The sequence below is a fragment of the Thunnus albacares genome, chromosome 6 (assembly GCF_914725855.1).
Source record: "Thunnus albacares chromosome 6, fThuAlb1.1, whole genome shotgun sequence".
Classification (NCBI taxonomy): domain Eukaryota; kingdom Metazoa; phylum Chordata; class Actinopteri; order Scombriformes; family Scombridae; genus Thunnus; species Thunnus albacares.
In genome coordinates this window covers 30933819-30950921 of record NC_058111.1, presented here as the reverse complement: position 1 = coordinate 30950921, position 17103 = coordinate 30933819, and the positions used below count along the sequence as shown (strand labels likewise).

The 17103-nt window shown below is 40.1% G+C and overlaps 1 protein-coding gene across 1 annotated transcript; it reads left to right on the top strand.

Annotated features, from left to right (window-relative positions):
• The first annotated feature begins 3898 nt into the window (after positions 1-3898).
• On the top strand, positions 3899-14617 carry LOC122984617. The gene is made up of 4 exons (XM_044355187.1): positions 3899-3987; positions 4457-4557; positions 5065-5157; positions 12656-14617. The coding sequence occupies exons 2-4, from the start codon at positions 4477-4479 to the stop codon at positions 13208-13210; spliced, it is 729 nt and encodes a 242-aa protein (XP_044211122.1). The 5' UTR covers positions 3899-3987; positions 4457-4476; the 3' UTR covers positions 13211-14617.
• Positions 14618-17103: the final 2486 nt, after the last annotated feature.

Here is a 17103-nt window from a genome sequence, read left to right as displayed (position 1 = left end):
CTTTTTTGACTTTCTGTAATTTGCTGTGCGTCAGCTGGCACCCAGGAGAGAGGCACTGCTGCGCACGCGATGTCTTCATCTTTTTGTTATTGCAGATGGTGGTTCGAGGAAGATCGCTTGAAAAACAGTAAAAAAAAAAAAAAAAGCATGAAATCTTTTAACACATTTTGCTTTCTTTTTATGAAGTTTGTTAGTCCTACTTTGCTGCATGTCAGTGCATGTATTGCATAATTTCCTTTTAATAGAAAAGATTTTTTTTTTGTATATATTAACTGTGAAAACAGTGAACTATGACAAAAAGTAATACACAATGTATACAATTAGTATGTGGTATGGAATGGGGAAACAGTTTTTGAACTCCTATAGCAACAGTAGCAGTATTAGAGGTGTACGGATGAATTTTTAACACCAAATCTTCAAACTGAACTGCATGAATCACTATTGTCACAGAACTTGTGGCTTTTATAAGCGGAGCTCCTCTCAGTGGTGATTGAGAGTACTGCTGTCAGTTCAGCCTCATATACAGTATGTTACTTCATGGTTAAAAGCTTATTAAAAGACTACAAAAGCCATAATCACCATAATGTGCTAACTGTTGCAAATAGGAGGTTGCTGACCCCTGTGGTCCAGTTTAGTACCGGACTGAACACAGTTATAAACTATTGATGTATTCCTTTACTGAAGCCCACTTAAAAGTGATACAAGTGTATAGCTTAAAACAAGGAACAAACTACATAGTCGTGACGACGAATCTTTGAACTGAACTGAACAAAAAGATTTGAATCAGCAACGTGATTCCTAATTTCCCCCTCTAGCCACTATGCACAATAACAAATCCCAGGACCCAGCCCACCTGAATCAAGTTCAGCCATCACTGTTACTAGTTGCACCTGTGCTTTTCCTGCTATGACATGTGTCTGCTGTGAAATAGGCTTATAGAGACTTTTCACTGACTGTTTGAGTAGTTTCCCAACTTTTGAAAGAAAACATCCATTTTCTGTGTTATATCACCCTGATGACAAGATCCAGAAATTAAAAATGAATGTATCATTTTTCAGTATTCCCCATATATTAACACATTGTCTTGCAAAGGTTGTATACTTAAAAGGTATTCCAGACAAGCCTCTATAGCATCAAAAAGTTTCAGTAATTATTACTAACAAACTATTATCAAGGAGATTGTTGTTGTATAATTCATTAGCTGGCCTTGGAGAGCTCTTGCACTTCTTTTAGTTTCTGGCTAATCTATATTACTTTACAGCTACTGCTTTATACAGCTCCTTATCATGACCCTGCAAACTGTTCTCTAATCTTCTAAACAAAAGTATCTTATCAGCTCTAGCAGCTTAAAAGAAATTATTACATGACCTACCTGCTCAACCTTAGTTATTTCCATTTAGTCTGCCTTGGGTGACTGAAGCCCTCATAGTGCCTCTCCTTGAACCAGCAGCAGCTCTGAGCAGCTGCACCACCACACCACCTCTACTTTTATAGTCTGGATCCTGCTGCAGAGCACAAATTGAGGGAATAGATTTCCAAGATAAAACCTAGACCTAAATTGATCCGACCTTGAAAAAAATAAATACATTGTTATCGATGATGCTCATTGTTAATGCTTTTGTCGGCGAGGCTGAAGAATGATTCACATCCAAACAGCCAACATCAATCGGTGTGCTATTAAGAGACGCTCCTGTCATTACGTGGAGAGGGTTATCAATCCAACATTTTTGACTCAGTGCTGCAGTCAATGTATGAAAGAGTACAGCTGGAGTTATTTCATGTTGGGCTTGAGGATTAAAGCTCAACAGCTGAGGGGTATGAAAATATTCGTGAAAAGTATAATGCACTCAAAGAACTTATGATCATTAAGGCCATTTACCTGCACCTCAGACTATTGCACCATCCACTAGGTAATATTGGGTTTCCAGTGCTTTATTGTTGGGCGGCTCCACCTTCTTTATTGGGAAAAAGGCCACAATGATTATTCAAACGTCTCGAAGACTATTGAGCTGCCAGATCAAGGAGCAGAGTCGACTATTTAAAAGTTATAGCTGCTTTCACGCTGTGAAAAGGAAGGAGGGTCTCAGCTGTCTCCAGGGGCCCCGTCACCGATAATGAGCGATCAATCACGAATTAGTTTAAAAGCTCGAAAAGAACAATGAGAGCACTATTAGATTGCAAAGATTCACTGCTGTCCAATAATTGCTTTGGATTTTTTTTACAGGGAACCAAGATCCTCCTGTTTGTTTATCATGGTGTCCTATCGTTGCCATAAACTAGAGCTGAGGAGGATCCAGAGTCTCCTAACCTGAGTAAAACATGCGTTTAATGTTTACTTGGTTATTTGATGTATTGATCAGTGTTTATTAATAAACTTATAATGAGATAGATTGAACTGTAGAGCTATAATTTTCATCTGCTTAAAAGGACAATTCAACTAAATCAGTTAATTGTAACTTTCCTGTAGAACTGAATTGAATAGACCAGCGTGGAAAATTGGCTTTAGCTAAGTATAAAACACAATACCCTAAAAATACAAATATAATGACTAGAATAATTGTATTTCCTGAAGAAAATGCATCAGATTGCTGCATCTGCTGCTGCTAGCTGGCCCAGCTTCTGAAAGAGTCCCAGCAATAAGTGTTGTTGATTTATGTTTGAAGATATAACCTAAAATCAGTGGTAATTGAATAATGTGTTCAAGAGATATGATGGTATTTCATTAACGGCCACAAGGTGGGGCTATTGGTGCCATGCTTCAATATTACATGCACATGGAAAAGCTCTGTACTAAGTTTCATCTTATTAAAGACAGCAGAAATATATTAATATCATCCTGAGGAGATGCAGGGCAGCCAACACTCCTTTTAGTTTTCTACCAGTGGCGGCTGGTGACTCAAAAAATTGGGGAGGACAGGAGACAGGACAATAAAACCAACCCACGGTGTCATGTAATTTTACACTAGTTGGCTACTTATCTATTTTCTTATGTTCAAGTTATGTTATGTTCTTATGTTCAAATGCAGGGCTGTACAGAGACCTTTAGAGGGGCAGGTGCTCAAAGTTAAAAAGGGGCACATGGAACAAGATTTTTTATTGTAAATTCAAACATTGGCATGAATCTAAAGAGGCAGGTTCCTATATCTACCAGGAGGGGGCACTATATACATATAGCCTATATACATTCATTAGATAGATATGTGTGTGTGTGTGTGTGTGTGTGTGTGTGTGTGTGTGTGTGTGTGTATACATATACATATATATATGAAATACATCTGATTAACAAGAGTTTGTAAAGTTTATAAACTTTTCAAGTAAATGTGTAGACTGCTGTGTGTGTGTGTTTTACATTATTCATACATTAAAAAAAAAAAATCAAGAAAAGGCAGTAAAGGCTCTATTCATTATTATAATGCTGTACAGTCCACTTGTTCAGCATGCTTTTCATAAGCATTTGGACTAATTTATTTTTAAAAATATTTATTAATTTAGTATTTGTATTGTCTGGTTTGTTTGTGTGTACTTGTTTCACTTATTGGAGTATGGGCCGCAGTTTATTTCTGTTAATATTAATAAAATCAACTATGAAGAGGTCCCTACAGGCTTCAGTCAGGCTTTATGACTACATGCAGGCCTGCCTTTGTCTCATACACAGGGCATATGAGGCCCAACAGAGCTAAGAAAAATGTATGAACTGAAGCAGTGCCCAAAATACAGCTGGATATTTAAATAAAGAGAAGGCAAGTAGTCTGAGCACTCCAAGCCTAATGGACATTGATAATGACATCACAAAGCACAGTTTCAGTCTTTAATACTCTCTGTCAAAGCTGCAGACAACAGGGTGCAACTTACAAACTTATGAAAATATGCCCTGTAAACTTTGACTCCACAGGTTTTTTCAGGAGGGGGAAGGCAGGGGAACTACAGTGACAGACAGGAGTGCTGTGACGAATGCGAGGTTAAAGAGGTCCCAGCTCCATAAAACAGGTATTGTGTGTATATGTTTTAGCTATATCTATCTTTTGTATATGTTATTAATGTTATATAGCCTATGTTATTTATGGGTTTTTGGGGGGGTATTTTCATTTTCAAGTTCTGTAAATAAAGAATGAAACCAACAGCCCTATTGTCTAGCCTACATGTTTATTAAAGATAAATACACAAAACTGACTTAGGCTACTTTGAGAAAAGACTCCTCACTGTGAATGAATGTTCTTCAATCAGCCAAATGTATTCCAATACTGAGGTTTGATGGTATTATTGATTAATTTGAGCTGACTATTGGATCAGATTTGACTACTGTATATCACGTAAGAGTCCCCTAAAGAAAGCACATCAAATATAATTATTGCAGAATATTTTCAAAACAAAGTGCCACCAGTGTCAAAACTATGCTACAATCACATTGTGAAACAGTGCAGTATGTGCCATGATTGTTTTCTCTTGTAATTGACAGTTTTTCCTATCAAAAAGGCGATGACAGCGCATGACAGCATGGTGTGTGAAAACAGAACTGAAACATTAACTGTAGTCTTGGCTCAATCAAAACTCGAAGAGGTAGGAAAACAGTCATGTGTACAATAACAAGCAAAGGTGGCCTGAAAGATTAAGACATTTAACCATCAGAGATGAAATTAGCGACCAAAGAGACAGAGAGAGAGAAGCTGTATCTGACTCACGTTATCTGATGTCTTCCAATCCCCCCCCCTACTTCACACACTGCTCTTTCTCCTCCCGCCCTGCAGGTGTCGTTGTTGAAGCATTTTAAACAGAATTTCAGCAATGGATTTTTTCCAAAAAAGAGAGAAAAAATACTTTATAAATACTGAGATTTGGTAATGGTTTATTTCAACCAAATATTCATTTTTATATTTTGATTTCCCTTTTGCCTCTCAAAAAATAGAGGAGGATCAACCTCCTCTGCCTCTATGGACCAGCCTCCACTGCTATATTTAAATGTGTGCGTGTTTTTGAAGTGACGGCAGTATGATTATATATAAGCACTCAGTTAACTGTAAATGTACATAAGCCATATACATATTTTTTTCTTTCTTTTCCATTTAGTCTCTTTCTTCTGTACTTTGTTGGAACAGCCTGTTGGAACCAGGAAGGCTAGAGAAGGGCGTCATTTGGGGAGGCCCCTCATATCTGTTGGGGGTGAGTGGGAGTTGTTCCTTATTTTTATGTTCTGTATTGGTGGTACACATAAAATTACAGGTCATGCGGTTATGTTTGCTAACAGAATATTAAACAGTCAACTCATTGACACATAAGGCCAGAAACAATTTACCCAATAGTACATTAAGACTGGTTAGTTGGATCGTAAAGGGTCTGGGAAATCCCATAAAAAAGGACAATAGTCCTCGCACATCTTAAGTCATTACAGCCCAATATTATTTTACTGCAAAAGACACATGCTAAGCACAATGTTTAACCAGTGCTTCTTACAAATTGGCTGGGTCGAGTATTGCTAATATTGGAGCTAAGGCTAAGGGAGTAGCAATATTACTCAGGAGAAGCATCCCTTTTATTCAGAACACAACGATAGTAGATCACAATGGTAGATATTTAATTGTGGTAGGCCATCTTAACTCTACGCCAGTGACTCTGGTGAACTTTTCCCAGAGTTCTTCTGGAAAGTCTTTGGCTCAATCCCAAATTTAGATCACACTAATCTCATAATTGCTGGGGACATGAACTGCGTTCTTGACACTAACTTAAATAATACCTTTTCAACCTCATTGCAACAGTCAAAATCCAGACAGTTTTTAAAAACTTAATTAAAAAATCTAAACATTGTGGGTATCTTCAGACTACTATCTCCCATGGGAAGAGAGTATTCTTTTCTCTCCCTAGTCCACAAGTCATATTCACATATGGACAGTTTCTGTCTTGACTCTAAACTCATCTCAGCTATGATGGATGTCCCCTATCACCCTATTCTGATTTCAGATCACAGTCCAGTCTCATTAGACTTGCAGTTTGCTAATTTAGATAATAGAGGACAAAAGGATTGGTGTTTTGAAGTATGGATGGAGGAAGATATTTCATTCTTTCTTAAATCAAATGGTAGAGGTGACGTGAATGATTCAATTTAGGGCACATAATATCCCACACATCAGCTAAGCGCAAATCACATGAAGAAGCCTTCAAGGATATAGAGGCTAATTTACACAGATTAGAACAATCATACCAATCCTCCAAACAATAGCATTGTTAGGTGAAATCAAAAAATTAAATAAAAAATATTTGAAGTAGGTGATAAACCACGTAAACTACTTGCTAGATTACTGAGACAGTCTGCCAGCCAGACTACAATTAATGAGTTCTTAGAGGAAAGTAAACTAACTAAATGGGATAAAGAAGGAGTAGCAGATTTAGAAGCACATTTTACATTAGATGAGGTCAAGGCAGCAATTCAGCAGTTTCCAAATAACAAGGCCCGATGGGTTTGGGGCGAAATTTTAGAATTCATATAGCTCATTGCTGGCTCTGCTTATTATTCGTATTTTAAATCATTCACTAACAAAGACCACGTCATTTGAACAGTATAAAAAGTAGTTTTATTTGGTTTGTCGAGAGGGTTCAGGATTGAATGAGGATAGTGTATGGTGGGCTTGATGGGGGTCGAGGAGAGGGATGAAGGGGATCGATGACATGGGGATGACTGGGGACCAAATGGAATCACAAAGAGGCTGGAGCATCTAGGAACCCAGGGGTCGAGACTCAGGGTGGGGGACATGTCTCGATGAGCTTTCTGCTTTGTCATCCCCCAAAATTAACTTCATTGGACTAAGTGAGCACAGGCTCTTTGAATGTCACTGAGGTAGGTATGGAATCTAGCGGTTGAGAATTTTATTTATTTTATTTTAACAGGTGGTCTTGGATTTCTTATTTGAAAGCGGTTGAAGTGGCTCCAGTGCGAAAGAATTGGCCAGAGTACGGTTAAGGATGTGGACTGACTTTGTCGATGTGGGGAGACAGGTTGCCTGTGCGGAGAGTTTGGTAGTGGGCCAGGAAGTCTGAAGTGACTGGCGAACATTTGGCATAAGATGTTGTTCGGACTTACAGATAACATGCCGAAGTGTGCATGAAACAAGGCTAGGTATGGTGCCCCTGAGGACAGTTTTATGGAGACGTTAGTTCTGCTGGCATAGACGTGTATGGTGGAAGATTTAATCTTGAGAATGGAACAGGTGAAGGTGGTGAAGCAGAAGAGGGTCAGGACTTTGAGTGAAGAGAACGAAAGACTGTGGGAGGCATTGAAGCTGAAGGAAATGGAGTGGGTCCAGTAGAGGGAGCACCGTGGCTCGGTGCGACTGTGGCTGAGGTAACAGCAGGACCAGTGGTGGCTATGGGAAGAAAGAGAAGAAAAGAGCTGCAGGGGTGGGTGGAGCCGAAAGCACTGAGGTAGCTGCAGCTGAAGGAAGGGAAGAGGAAAGGATGCCGGGATGAGGGGATGTGTGTGCAGGGGTTGATTTTGCAGCCTGCAGACACAAGGATGAGATGAAAATGAAACAAATACAAAACGGAGGGGGTTAGGAAGGAGGGAGCTCTGTGGCTTCCTTACGTATCAACTAATGATGAGGAAAACCAGGTTCCCTGAAGCAATGAATCGATATGAAGCGATTGCAGTGAAAATCGTTCACTGTGGCAAAGCAGTTGATACAGTCAGTCAATGTCACTGAAAATGAGGGCATGCCCTCAATGATACCTCTAGATGTAAATAAAGGTTGAATGAATGAAAAGAAGCAGGCGAGGGATCAAGGGATGAGGGTGAGGGATGATGGTCGAGGGGTGAGGGATGAAGGGACAAAGGATTGAGGGTCGAGGGATGAAGGGATGAGGGTGAGGGATGACGGTCGAGGGGTGAGGGATGAAAGGACGAAGGATTGAGGGATGAGGGGTGAAGGGATGAGGGTTGAGGAGTGAGGGATGAAGGGATGAGGGTCAAGGGGTGAGGGATGAAGGGATGAGGGATGAAGGGATGAAGGTCGAGTGTTGAAGGGTGAGGGAAGAAGAGATGAGGATGGAGGGGTTAGGGATGAAGGGATGAGGGTCGAAGGGTAAGGGATGAAGAGATGAGGGGTGAGGGATGAAGGGATGAGGGGCGAGGGATAAAGGAATGAGGGTCGAGGGATGAAGGGATAAGGATTGAGGGATGAGGATCGAGGAGTGAGGGGTGAAGGAATGAGGGTCGAGGGATGAGGGATGGGGGTCGAAGGTCGAGGGATAAAGGGATGAGGGATGAAGGAATGCATGTGAAGTGATAAGATGTGCGGCTCATAGACGCAGGGATGAAACAAAAACACGAGGCAATTAAGACGTAGGGAGCAGGCACGTGGGGAAACCTTGGCCTGGCCTTAGCGCACCATAGTGGCGGCAGGATGGAATCATCGGTGTGCCAGTAGGCAACCCGCAAGCGAGTGGTCGGCTGGAGTGGTGGTAGAACTTGAGGTTGTGCAGAACTGGAAAGCCTGGCTTTGTAGGCCGTGGAGGGATGGAGTGGCGGACGCCAGCGTGAAAGTGCTCGTGGGCACAGTGTTAACGACAGCTAGAGCGAGGGGATCAGCGACGGGGGGTGCTGAAGACAGAAAAAAACATTTGGGTGTCGGGGAACAGGGAGGGAGCAGGCACAGGGGAGGATACGACCTGGCCCTGTGAGAGGGCTGAAGCCGTTGACTGCATCGTGATGTCGACGTGCCATGTACGGGTGGCGCTGAGCGGGGAACCCGGAAGTGAACGGCCGTCTGGAGTGGTGGTGGAGGTAGAGGCAGAGAGGAGCAGAAAGAACCTGGCTTTGTTGTCGGTTCGGCGACAACAAATCAAAAATATTTTGATTTAATTCAAGTTAAAGGATGGGTTCACAGTCTTTCAAATCTGTCTTAAAACAACAGTCAGGTGTCCACATGAACACTGAAAGAGGTTTTCCTCATTGTAATCATTCCTCCTATCTTCCTTAAATCTTCCTTTAAACTGATTTGAACTATAATATCACACCAGAAATTGCAAATATCAGTATGTCTGATGGTAGTCTATGTTTCTTATTGTCAACCAATAAGTAGAAGTGTATAAATTGTCAACTAACAAGTATTCAAAGTCAGATATATCTTATTCCTCTGTGCCGTAGAGCCCCGCTGTTGTCCAAAAAACACGTAAATGAGTCACACTGCTGCACTGGGTGACATGTTCATCCACTGCTGAAAATAGTCCCCAACAAATGCACTATTTCCTCCTGTTTGAGTAACATTTAGTAAAAAACTACAGTAACCAGCTGTTTTAAGAAATTACCTTTATGAGCCTTTTTGAAAATCAAATTATATATTTGTGAGGTCTTAAAGATTTTCATCTTCAGTAGGAATCAATATGAGTAGGGAAGGCAGCAGTGGTGGAAAGTAACTAATTTACTCAAGTACTGTACTTAAATACAATTTTGAGGTACTTTACTTTACTTGAGTATTTGCATTTGATGCCACTTTATACTTCCACTCCACTACATTTCAGAAGGAAATATTGTACTTTCTACTTCACTTCAACAGCTTTGGTGATTTTTCAGATGAAGATTTGACACAATGGATAATATAACAAGCTTTTAAAATACAACACATTGTTAAAGATGAAACCAGTGGTTTTCAATCTTTTTGGCTTTTGACATCTTACAAAAAGCAGTGTGAAGTCGGGGTCACATTTCAGGTGTCTATGAGTTGTTAACAGCTCCACCAAGGAGTGATTTTTCCCTCTAAACTCCAATATTTCACCAAAAATCAAAGATTAGAGAAAAAGTCCAAAAACTGAAAACAAATTTATGTATCAGAAGTTTTAATCATCTCATGACCCCTCAGATTTATCTGGTGACCCTTTGAAGTATTTTTACATTGCTGTATTGGTACTTTTACTTAAAGGATCTGAGTATCTACTATCTGAGTAGTGGAAGAGTATTGTGAGACGGACAAATGCATTGTTGGTTTTTGGTCTCTCTTCCTTTAATTTAAAAACAAAAAATAAACAGTTTTTCATGTTTATCTGTTGCTCTGTTATTTGCCTTTAACCCTTAGATGAGTGCAACTCTTGCCACAGGCCGACATAGACAAAATGACACATCAGTGCTAACTACATTGACATATGGAATTTTGTTTCAACCTGCTTTTCAGTTTCATTTTTAAGCTCCATAGAAACTGTGGCCTTCATCTTCACCCCGCGGCTCATCCTGCGTATTGAATCTGTCAAACACACAGTCAAAATTTTTTTTTAACAATTCATTTTTAATCTCCAAGCCACTCCATGTTTTCCAGCTGTCTTCCGAACTAAAGTCAATAAGCCCCCCTGCATATTTCTAAACCTATTCATGAGACATGCTTACCAGTGACCTGTGTGGCTCTCCATTATGCTTATCACCGTTGTGAAAGGCAGAGGTGACACTAAAAACCCCGTCACCATCACAGCCTCACTGGAGAGCCAATGTACAGGTTGCAAAGTTAGTAAAAGTGTGTTGAGGATCTCTCCAGCTCACACTTTTGTGTGTGTCTCGCAGTGTGAAGGTAACTTCACACTGTCAGTCATGTGAAGCTTATTGAACTATTAAAGTGAGTGATTGAATGCTGCCCTCTGCTGAGAACATGTGGCACTTTCTTTCCTGTGTTCATTTGTTCATTTGTTACATTCTCAAATGTAATAGCCTTTATAGCAGTCTCTCAATCTTTTCTGACCTTGTGATTGTGATGAATAAGAGTTGTCAGATTGTGAATTTGACAGTGGTACACTTGAGTATTTTATTTTTTAAGAGCAGGGAGCTTGTAGCAATCGGTGTCTTCAAGCACACATGCCCTGCATCACACACACACCCCACCAACCATCCATTCAAAAAAAAAAAAAACAAACTCCATCCTTCAATCTCCAGCCTCTTCCCGACAGAGAAGATGGCATCTGATGTTTTCTGATATCACCCACCATTATACTTTCGTTCATAGTTTAAATATGCGCACTTGTCAGCTACGTTGGTGATCAATATCCGAGGAGGGTTGAATCGAGGGCAACTGGACTCTCAGCCAAGGGGCCTCTTCAGTTCTAACTGACTGGTGGGGAGTTCCAGGTATTTAACCTGTGTGGGGTCGTTATTAAGGCCATAGATACCACTTGGTTCATTAGTGCTCCTGGCTGTTGTAACGACAATCGTTAAGAGTCGTTGGAGTCACCTGAGGCCATCTGTAAAAGACAGTTGTTGGAATTGTCACATGAGGCTAAATGTCAATGGTTCTTAAATCCTGGGAAGAGATGAAAGCACAGCATTGTAGCTGGGGGATAAGTGGTGTCGTAGACCTCCTCCCCTGTTGAGAGATGGTTCTATGACGTAGATGGCTTCCTTCACTACTCTTGCAAACCATCTGTCCTCCCTATCCAAAATATGCATGTTGTTGTCATTGAAAGAGTGTCCCTTATCTTTCAGTTGTAGGTTAACTGTTGAGTCTTGACATGCAGAGTTGGCCCTCTTGTATTGAGCCATGCATTTGCTTAATGGTTGTTTAGTCTCCCCGATATACAAGTCTGTGCATTCCTCACTACATTGGACTGCATATACTACATTGGTTCTCTTTGGGTGTGCTGCCTTTCGGGTGGACGAGTTTCTGATTTAGTGTGTAGCTGGGTTTGAAAAACACAGGGATGCTGTGTTTGTTGAAAATCCTCCTGAGTTTCTCAGAAACTCTAGACACGTAAGGAATGACAATGTTGCAATAATTCTTCTTTTCTTCACCACCTGCAGGGTTATTGTTCTTCCTGGATGTTGTGGCTGTTTTCACAAAGGTCCAGTTAGGGTATCCACAAGCTTTAAGTGCATCCTTCAGGTGTTAGTGTTCCTTCTTTTGGGCCTGGGCACTTGTTGGTACATTATCAGCTCATTGGTGCAGGATTCTAATAATTCCTTGTTTATGCTCCAGTGGATGGTGAGAGTCAAAGAGTAAGTAATGGTCTGCCAGGAGCATTAACGTACCAAGTGGTATCTATGACCTTGATAATGACCCCGCAGAGGTTAAATACCTGGGACTACCCACCAGTCTGTCAGAACTGAAGAAGCCCCCTTGAAGAGATACGAAATGTCTTCAAGTATCTTCATTTTAGTCCAGTTGCCCTTGATTCAACCCTCCTTGGATAACCATGACCTGGATCTTTGAGAATCTCCACAGACATCGTTGGTAATCAATGTTTCTTAGTCAGATTAGCTCCTCTTGCTTCCTGAAAGGTAAGCTAGCTAACTAATTGCACTTTTGCATTAGCTTGCTATCCAATTGTCTCTTGCTAGTTAGTGAAATATACCCTCATACTATATTATGTGCATTGATTCCTCATATTCTCTTCTGTTTGCCCTCTAGAAAAATGATAGATCAGGGTGGGTCTTTGCAGGTGAATCATATCATGATGATATATGCATTTAACATGAGATTAATGGTGTTTTCTAAGTGAGTGAGCGATAGGTAATATTTATCAGAGTTACCCTGGAGCTGTGCCGTGACTCGCCATAATAAACAGAAACCCAGTATTTTATTTTCATCTCAGGTTTGTGTTGCGCCCTAGAAGAAAAAGGTACAACTGGCAAAAGGTTGTCTTGAATTTATGTTTGCATATTCTTTTATTCTATTAACATTTCTGTTTCAACATACAGCACTCAAGGACAACGCCATACCACCAACAGTCAAACCCAGCAGAACGTTTCAACAGAATGTTGTTGAGCATGCTCCACAAGCTGGAAGAAACCCAGAAGTCTAATTGGAAAGACTATCTAAACAAAGTTGTCCATGCATATAACTCCACTGTGCATGAATCAACGGGTTTCTCACCTTTCTTTCTTCTTTTTGGAATGGAGCCAACACTCCCCATCGATCTCATGTTTCCAAATGAAGAAGAGAAAAATAGGACATCTCAAGTGGGATATGCTGAGAAATGGCAAAAATCAATGCAAGAAGCATACGACATTGCAGGAAAGAACATGAGTAAATCAGCCAAAAGAGGACAGAGACATTATAACCAGAGAGTATGGAGTTCGGTTCTTGAACCTGGTGACCATGTACTGATCCGGAACCTGTCAGAAAGGGGAGGACCAGGAAAGATCCGTGCTTACTGGGAAAGCAAGGTACATGTAGTTAAGGAAAGAGAAGGGACTGACTTGAGAGAGGGTTTTACACAGAAACCTTCTGCTACCTTGCCCTTACCTCCTTGATGGACAGAGAGCTACACTGCTGAAAGAGAGGAAAGCAGAACAAAGAAAAACAACAAACAAACAAAGAGAGAAAACAAGGATTCATACTCATCCTGAAGATTCAGATAGCCTCAGCGAGGAAGAGTATGTTGTGTGGATGCCTCAACTGACACAGGACACAAGTCTTGAACCACAAGCCCAAGTCTCTGGACCTACACCCAAACAGGTAGCCAGAGCCAAACAGCATCCGAGAGTGGAAGCTGAGACTGAGACATCTGACCAGGATGAGAGGAGTCAGGCTCAGGAGGAAAAGGGACCTGCTCAGGATGTGAGTCAAGCTGAGGAGACTATCCAGCAGGACTTGGAGCAGGAAGTGCAAAGTTCTGATTCAGAAATGCAAGAGGACGTGGCAGAGGTGTCAGAGGAAGATTCTGAGGTCGGGAGACCAAGACGATCCACAAGGAGGCACCAACCAAGAACTATCTACACTTATGACAACCTAGGACAACCTACATACACATCAGTGAAGCAATAATAGTGTGAGGGAAGAACAGAGACAATACTTAAGAAAAGATTTAGTTCATGGTGTGTTGAATGGACATTTGCTGAGTGATACAGTTATGATATAGTCATTTGAAAGGTTTATTTACCTGAGATGATGAAAATCAAACACAATGGAGTACATAAAAGAATATTAGTATGATGTGCAGAGGATGTGTAACAGAATTTAGAGCTCTACATCAGTAATAAGTAATACTACAACTCAGGGCATGTATAATACAATAATGTATTAAGCAAGGTGGAATGGTAGCTTTTGCCATTTGTGACTTAGAGGACTTGGGAGGCCTACCAATGTACCAATAAGTAAGTCAGTACACTGAAACAGGCGTAAGATATTTGGCTATTTCTCCAGTGATCGTTCTTTGTAGTCTGGGAAGTACTCGGTAGTGTGACTATAACTGTATGCCACCCAGTTTACTGGTTTTGTGTTTGTTGTTGATGTATTAATTCACAGTGGTAGTGTAATAGATATTGAAAAGGAAAAAAGACATGCCAGTATTTTCTTTCTTTAATGGTATTTTATTACTTTTTCCTTCTTTTTTTTAGTCGGGGAGAGTGTTGCGCCCTAGAAGAAAAAGGTACAACTGGCAAAAGGTTGTCTTGAATTTATGTTTGCAGTGGAATTATAGATGTTTATATATTCTTTTATTCTATTAACATTTCTGCTAACATATTAGGCATCACATGGCTATAATGGTGTCATATTTTGTCATTAGAGGAGGTTGCATTTGTTTGAGTGCTGCCCCTTTAAGAGAGATTCTAAAAAAAAGTGTGTTGTTTTTGTGGCCCGGAAGTTTTTCTCTGTTGTTAAGAAAAAACGAACTTTGTAACTGAACCAAGCCTAAAATAAAAGTTGTCACAAGAAAATGGAAAGTATCCCTACTCCGTTTTGAGGACGCAACATTTGTTTTATGCAATGTATTGCAATGTTGCATTCCCGAAAACTCCCCCTGACTCCTGACTCCCTCCCTCCCTCCTCCCTGCTGCTCAATCATTTACTGGAGAGGCTCTACATCAGACTATCAAGTTACCTTGATCGTGCCCCTCTAGACCTATATTACCCAAAGTTTATTTGTTTACAGGAACGGGTTGCACTCAGCACAGTATCAAGCCAGCTTGAGATCCCTTAAGCAGTGTATAATGCCCTTACTGAGGTGCATCACTTAGTGTCTGGGCAAAATGACCAAGACACATGTCATGAGTCATCATAGCTATACCAAACAAACATCCAACAGAATCTTTACATGCAGAATTCTGCAGATACATTTTACACATACACAGAAAAACACCAACAAATGCATGTAGAGCAGAATTAGGCAGATACCCACTGATAAGTAACATTCAAAAGAGAGCACTCAATTTTTTTTAATCACCTTTAACCCAGCCTCCTAGATACCCTCCATTCCAAAGCCCTCCAAACTCAAGAGCTGAGCCCAGAAAAGAATCCCCTATGTCAGCTGGTGCTGAGACTAACTGCACTCTCTCAGACACACTCTCACCAGTCTCACACCAACACTATTTTCCAAACAACAATCAGAGTAAACCAAACTATAATTCAATGTGAAGAAACCTATTTGGCACATTGGAAAGAAGAAACTAAAAGCCAAAATATATTAGAACGTTATCTTGCCCTAAAAAGAGATTATGAATTGGCAGAATATCTCTTTACTGTCAGAGATAGAAAGCAGAGACTGATCCTAACCAAGGTGAGGTTGAGACAGAGATTAACTTTCTTCTACAAAGTAAAACATTCAATGAAATAAAGAACACTAACAAGTTCAACTCTGTAATTTCAGATTTCAAAGAGTTTAATGACCTCTCAAAATTAAAAATTCCTTAGAGAGGGAGACAGGGCATATTTATCAACCTGGGGGATAGTGAATGACCTAGACACACACACAAGTTTAGTCAACCTGAAAGTAGCATTTACTCTTTGAGGGAGATCATCAGGTAGGTGCTTGGACACTGCTGTCAATAAATGGAGTAATAAATAGTACAAATAAATGGAAGCTACAAATTCATTCATATCCATTAATTTATTCCTTGTTCCTTGCTTTTGGCATTTCTTTCTTTAGAACATCCAAATGCATCACAAAATCTGGTATTCTCTACTGCAGAGAGCAACCAGAAAACTGGACACATGGTGGCATCTGAGACACATCCCACAGCCCGGGATGCGGTATCTATGTGTATATACTGTATCTATTAACTACAATATAAGCTTTAGATTGTCGTGAACCTTGCTCACAATAGCCCTAGTTTCGCATAATGTGATTTAACACTAATTCATTTCCATTCTAATTATTAATCCACAATGTGTCATACTAGTATCAGTACCACCTCTTTGAGACAAGGAACCTTGGAAGACAAAGTTCTGAAGAGCACATAAGCAAGACTCAGCTTATGGCCATGAAAATTGATACTGTCCCGTCGTTGTGCCTATTCCCATATTCACAAACAAAATTATAATTATTAAAAGAACCACAAAATAACTACATAAGTAACATCTAACAATTAACATAATGATAATTGTTGCATAAAAGAAAGAAGGCCCCTAAAGTTTTGGCCCAAAGGTGATGGTAAAATCACTGTATTAGTATCCTGTGCAGGAGTCGCTCACTGAACTTTGATTCACTGTAAGCACTCATTCTGGCTGGTAAACATAAGGAATTATTAAAAGATAATGTAAATGATTAGAAAAAAAAACATAAAAAGTTGTTATATACAATGTCTTTTATTATATCTTTTGCAAATACAAGTGTGTAGTGTATTTATTGTTGCACCACTTTAAACAGCAAGCAAAATTTTTCATGTGTTGTAGCCCATCACCAGTGTTTGAGGACTCTATCAGTCCACAAAGGTTTACTTACTGGAATAAAATGTTTACTTTGGCCTCAGCAGTCAGGTGAAGAGCTGTTTGCACAAACATCCCATGCTGGGTAAAGGGCAATGTTGCTGAACTCTTCTTAGTGTAACACTAATATCTCCACATGATTCAGGGAATTAGTTGCAACATCCTGGCATTGTTACCTCTTACAGTGCTATTTAACCTTTGCAATCTAATTAAATAGCTCTTGAATACTTATACCCATGTAAAGATTATATTGTTCAATTCCTAAAAAACTGTCAGAGAGATGTTATATCTCCTGTTATTGTGTTTAACCCCTGTAGCCAATGCTTTGTCACTGTACAAACTGAGTCAAGCAATGAAAAGCAATAATAAATTATATTTTTTTTATAGTTTTCACACTTTGGCCCTGTTTTTTTTCATTCTGTTTCATTTATCATCATTTTGAAAACTGAAAAGTGTCAGCCAGCTGTTTGCTTTTAATTGCAGTCAGCCTTACATACTA

Coding starts and splice junctions, on each gene's coding strand:
- LOC122984617 (XM_044355187.1), top strand. CDS start 4,477: ATGACAGCGCATGACAGCATGGTGTGTGAAAACAGAACTGAAACATTA. Junction 4,558..5,064: donor CTCAATCAAAACTCGAAGAG/GTAGGAAAACAG, acceptor TTTTCCATTTAG/TCTCTTTCTTCTGTACTTTG. Junction 5,158..12,655: donor GCCCCTCATATCTGTTGGGG/GTGAGTGGGAGT, acceptor TTCAACATACAG/CACTCAAGGACAACGCCATA.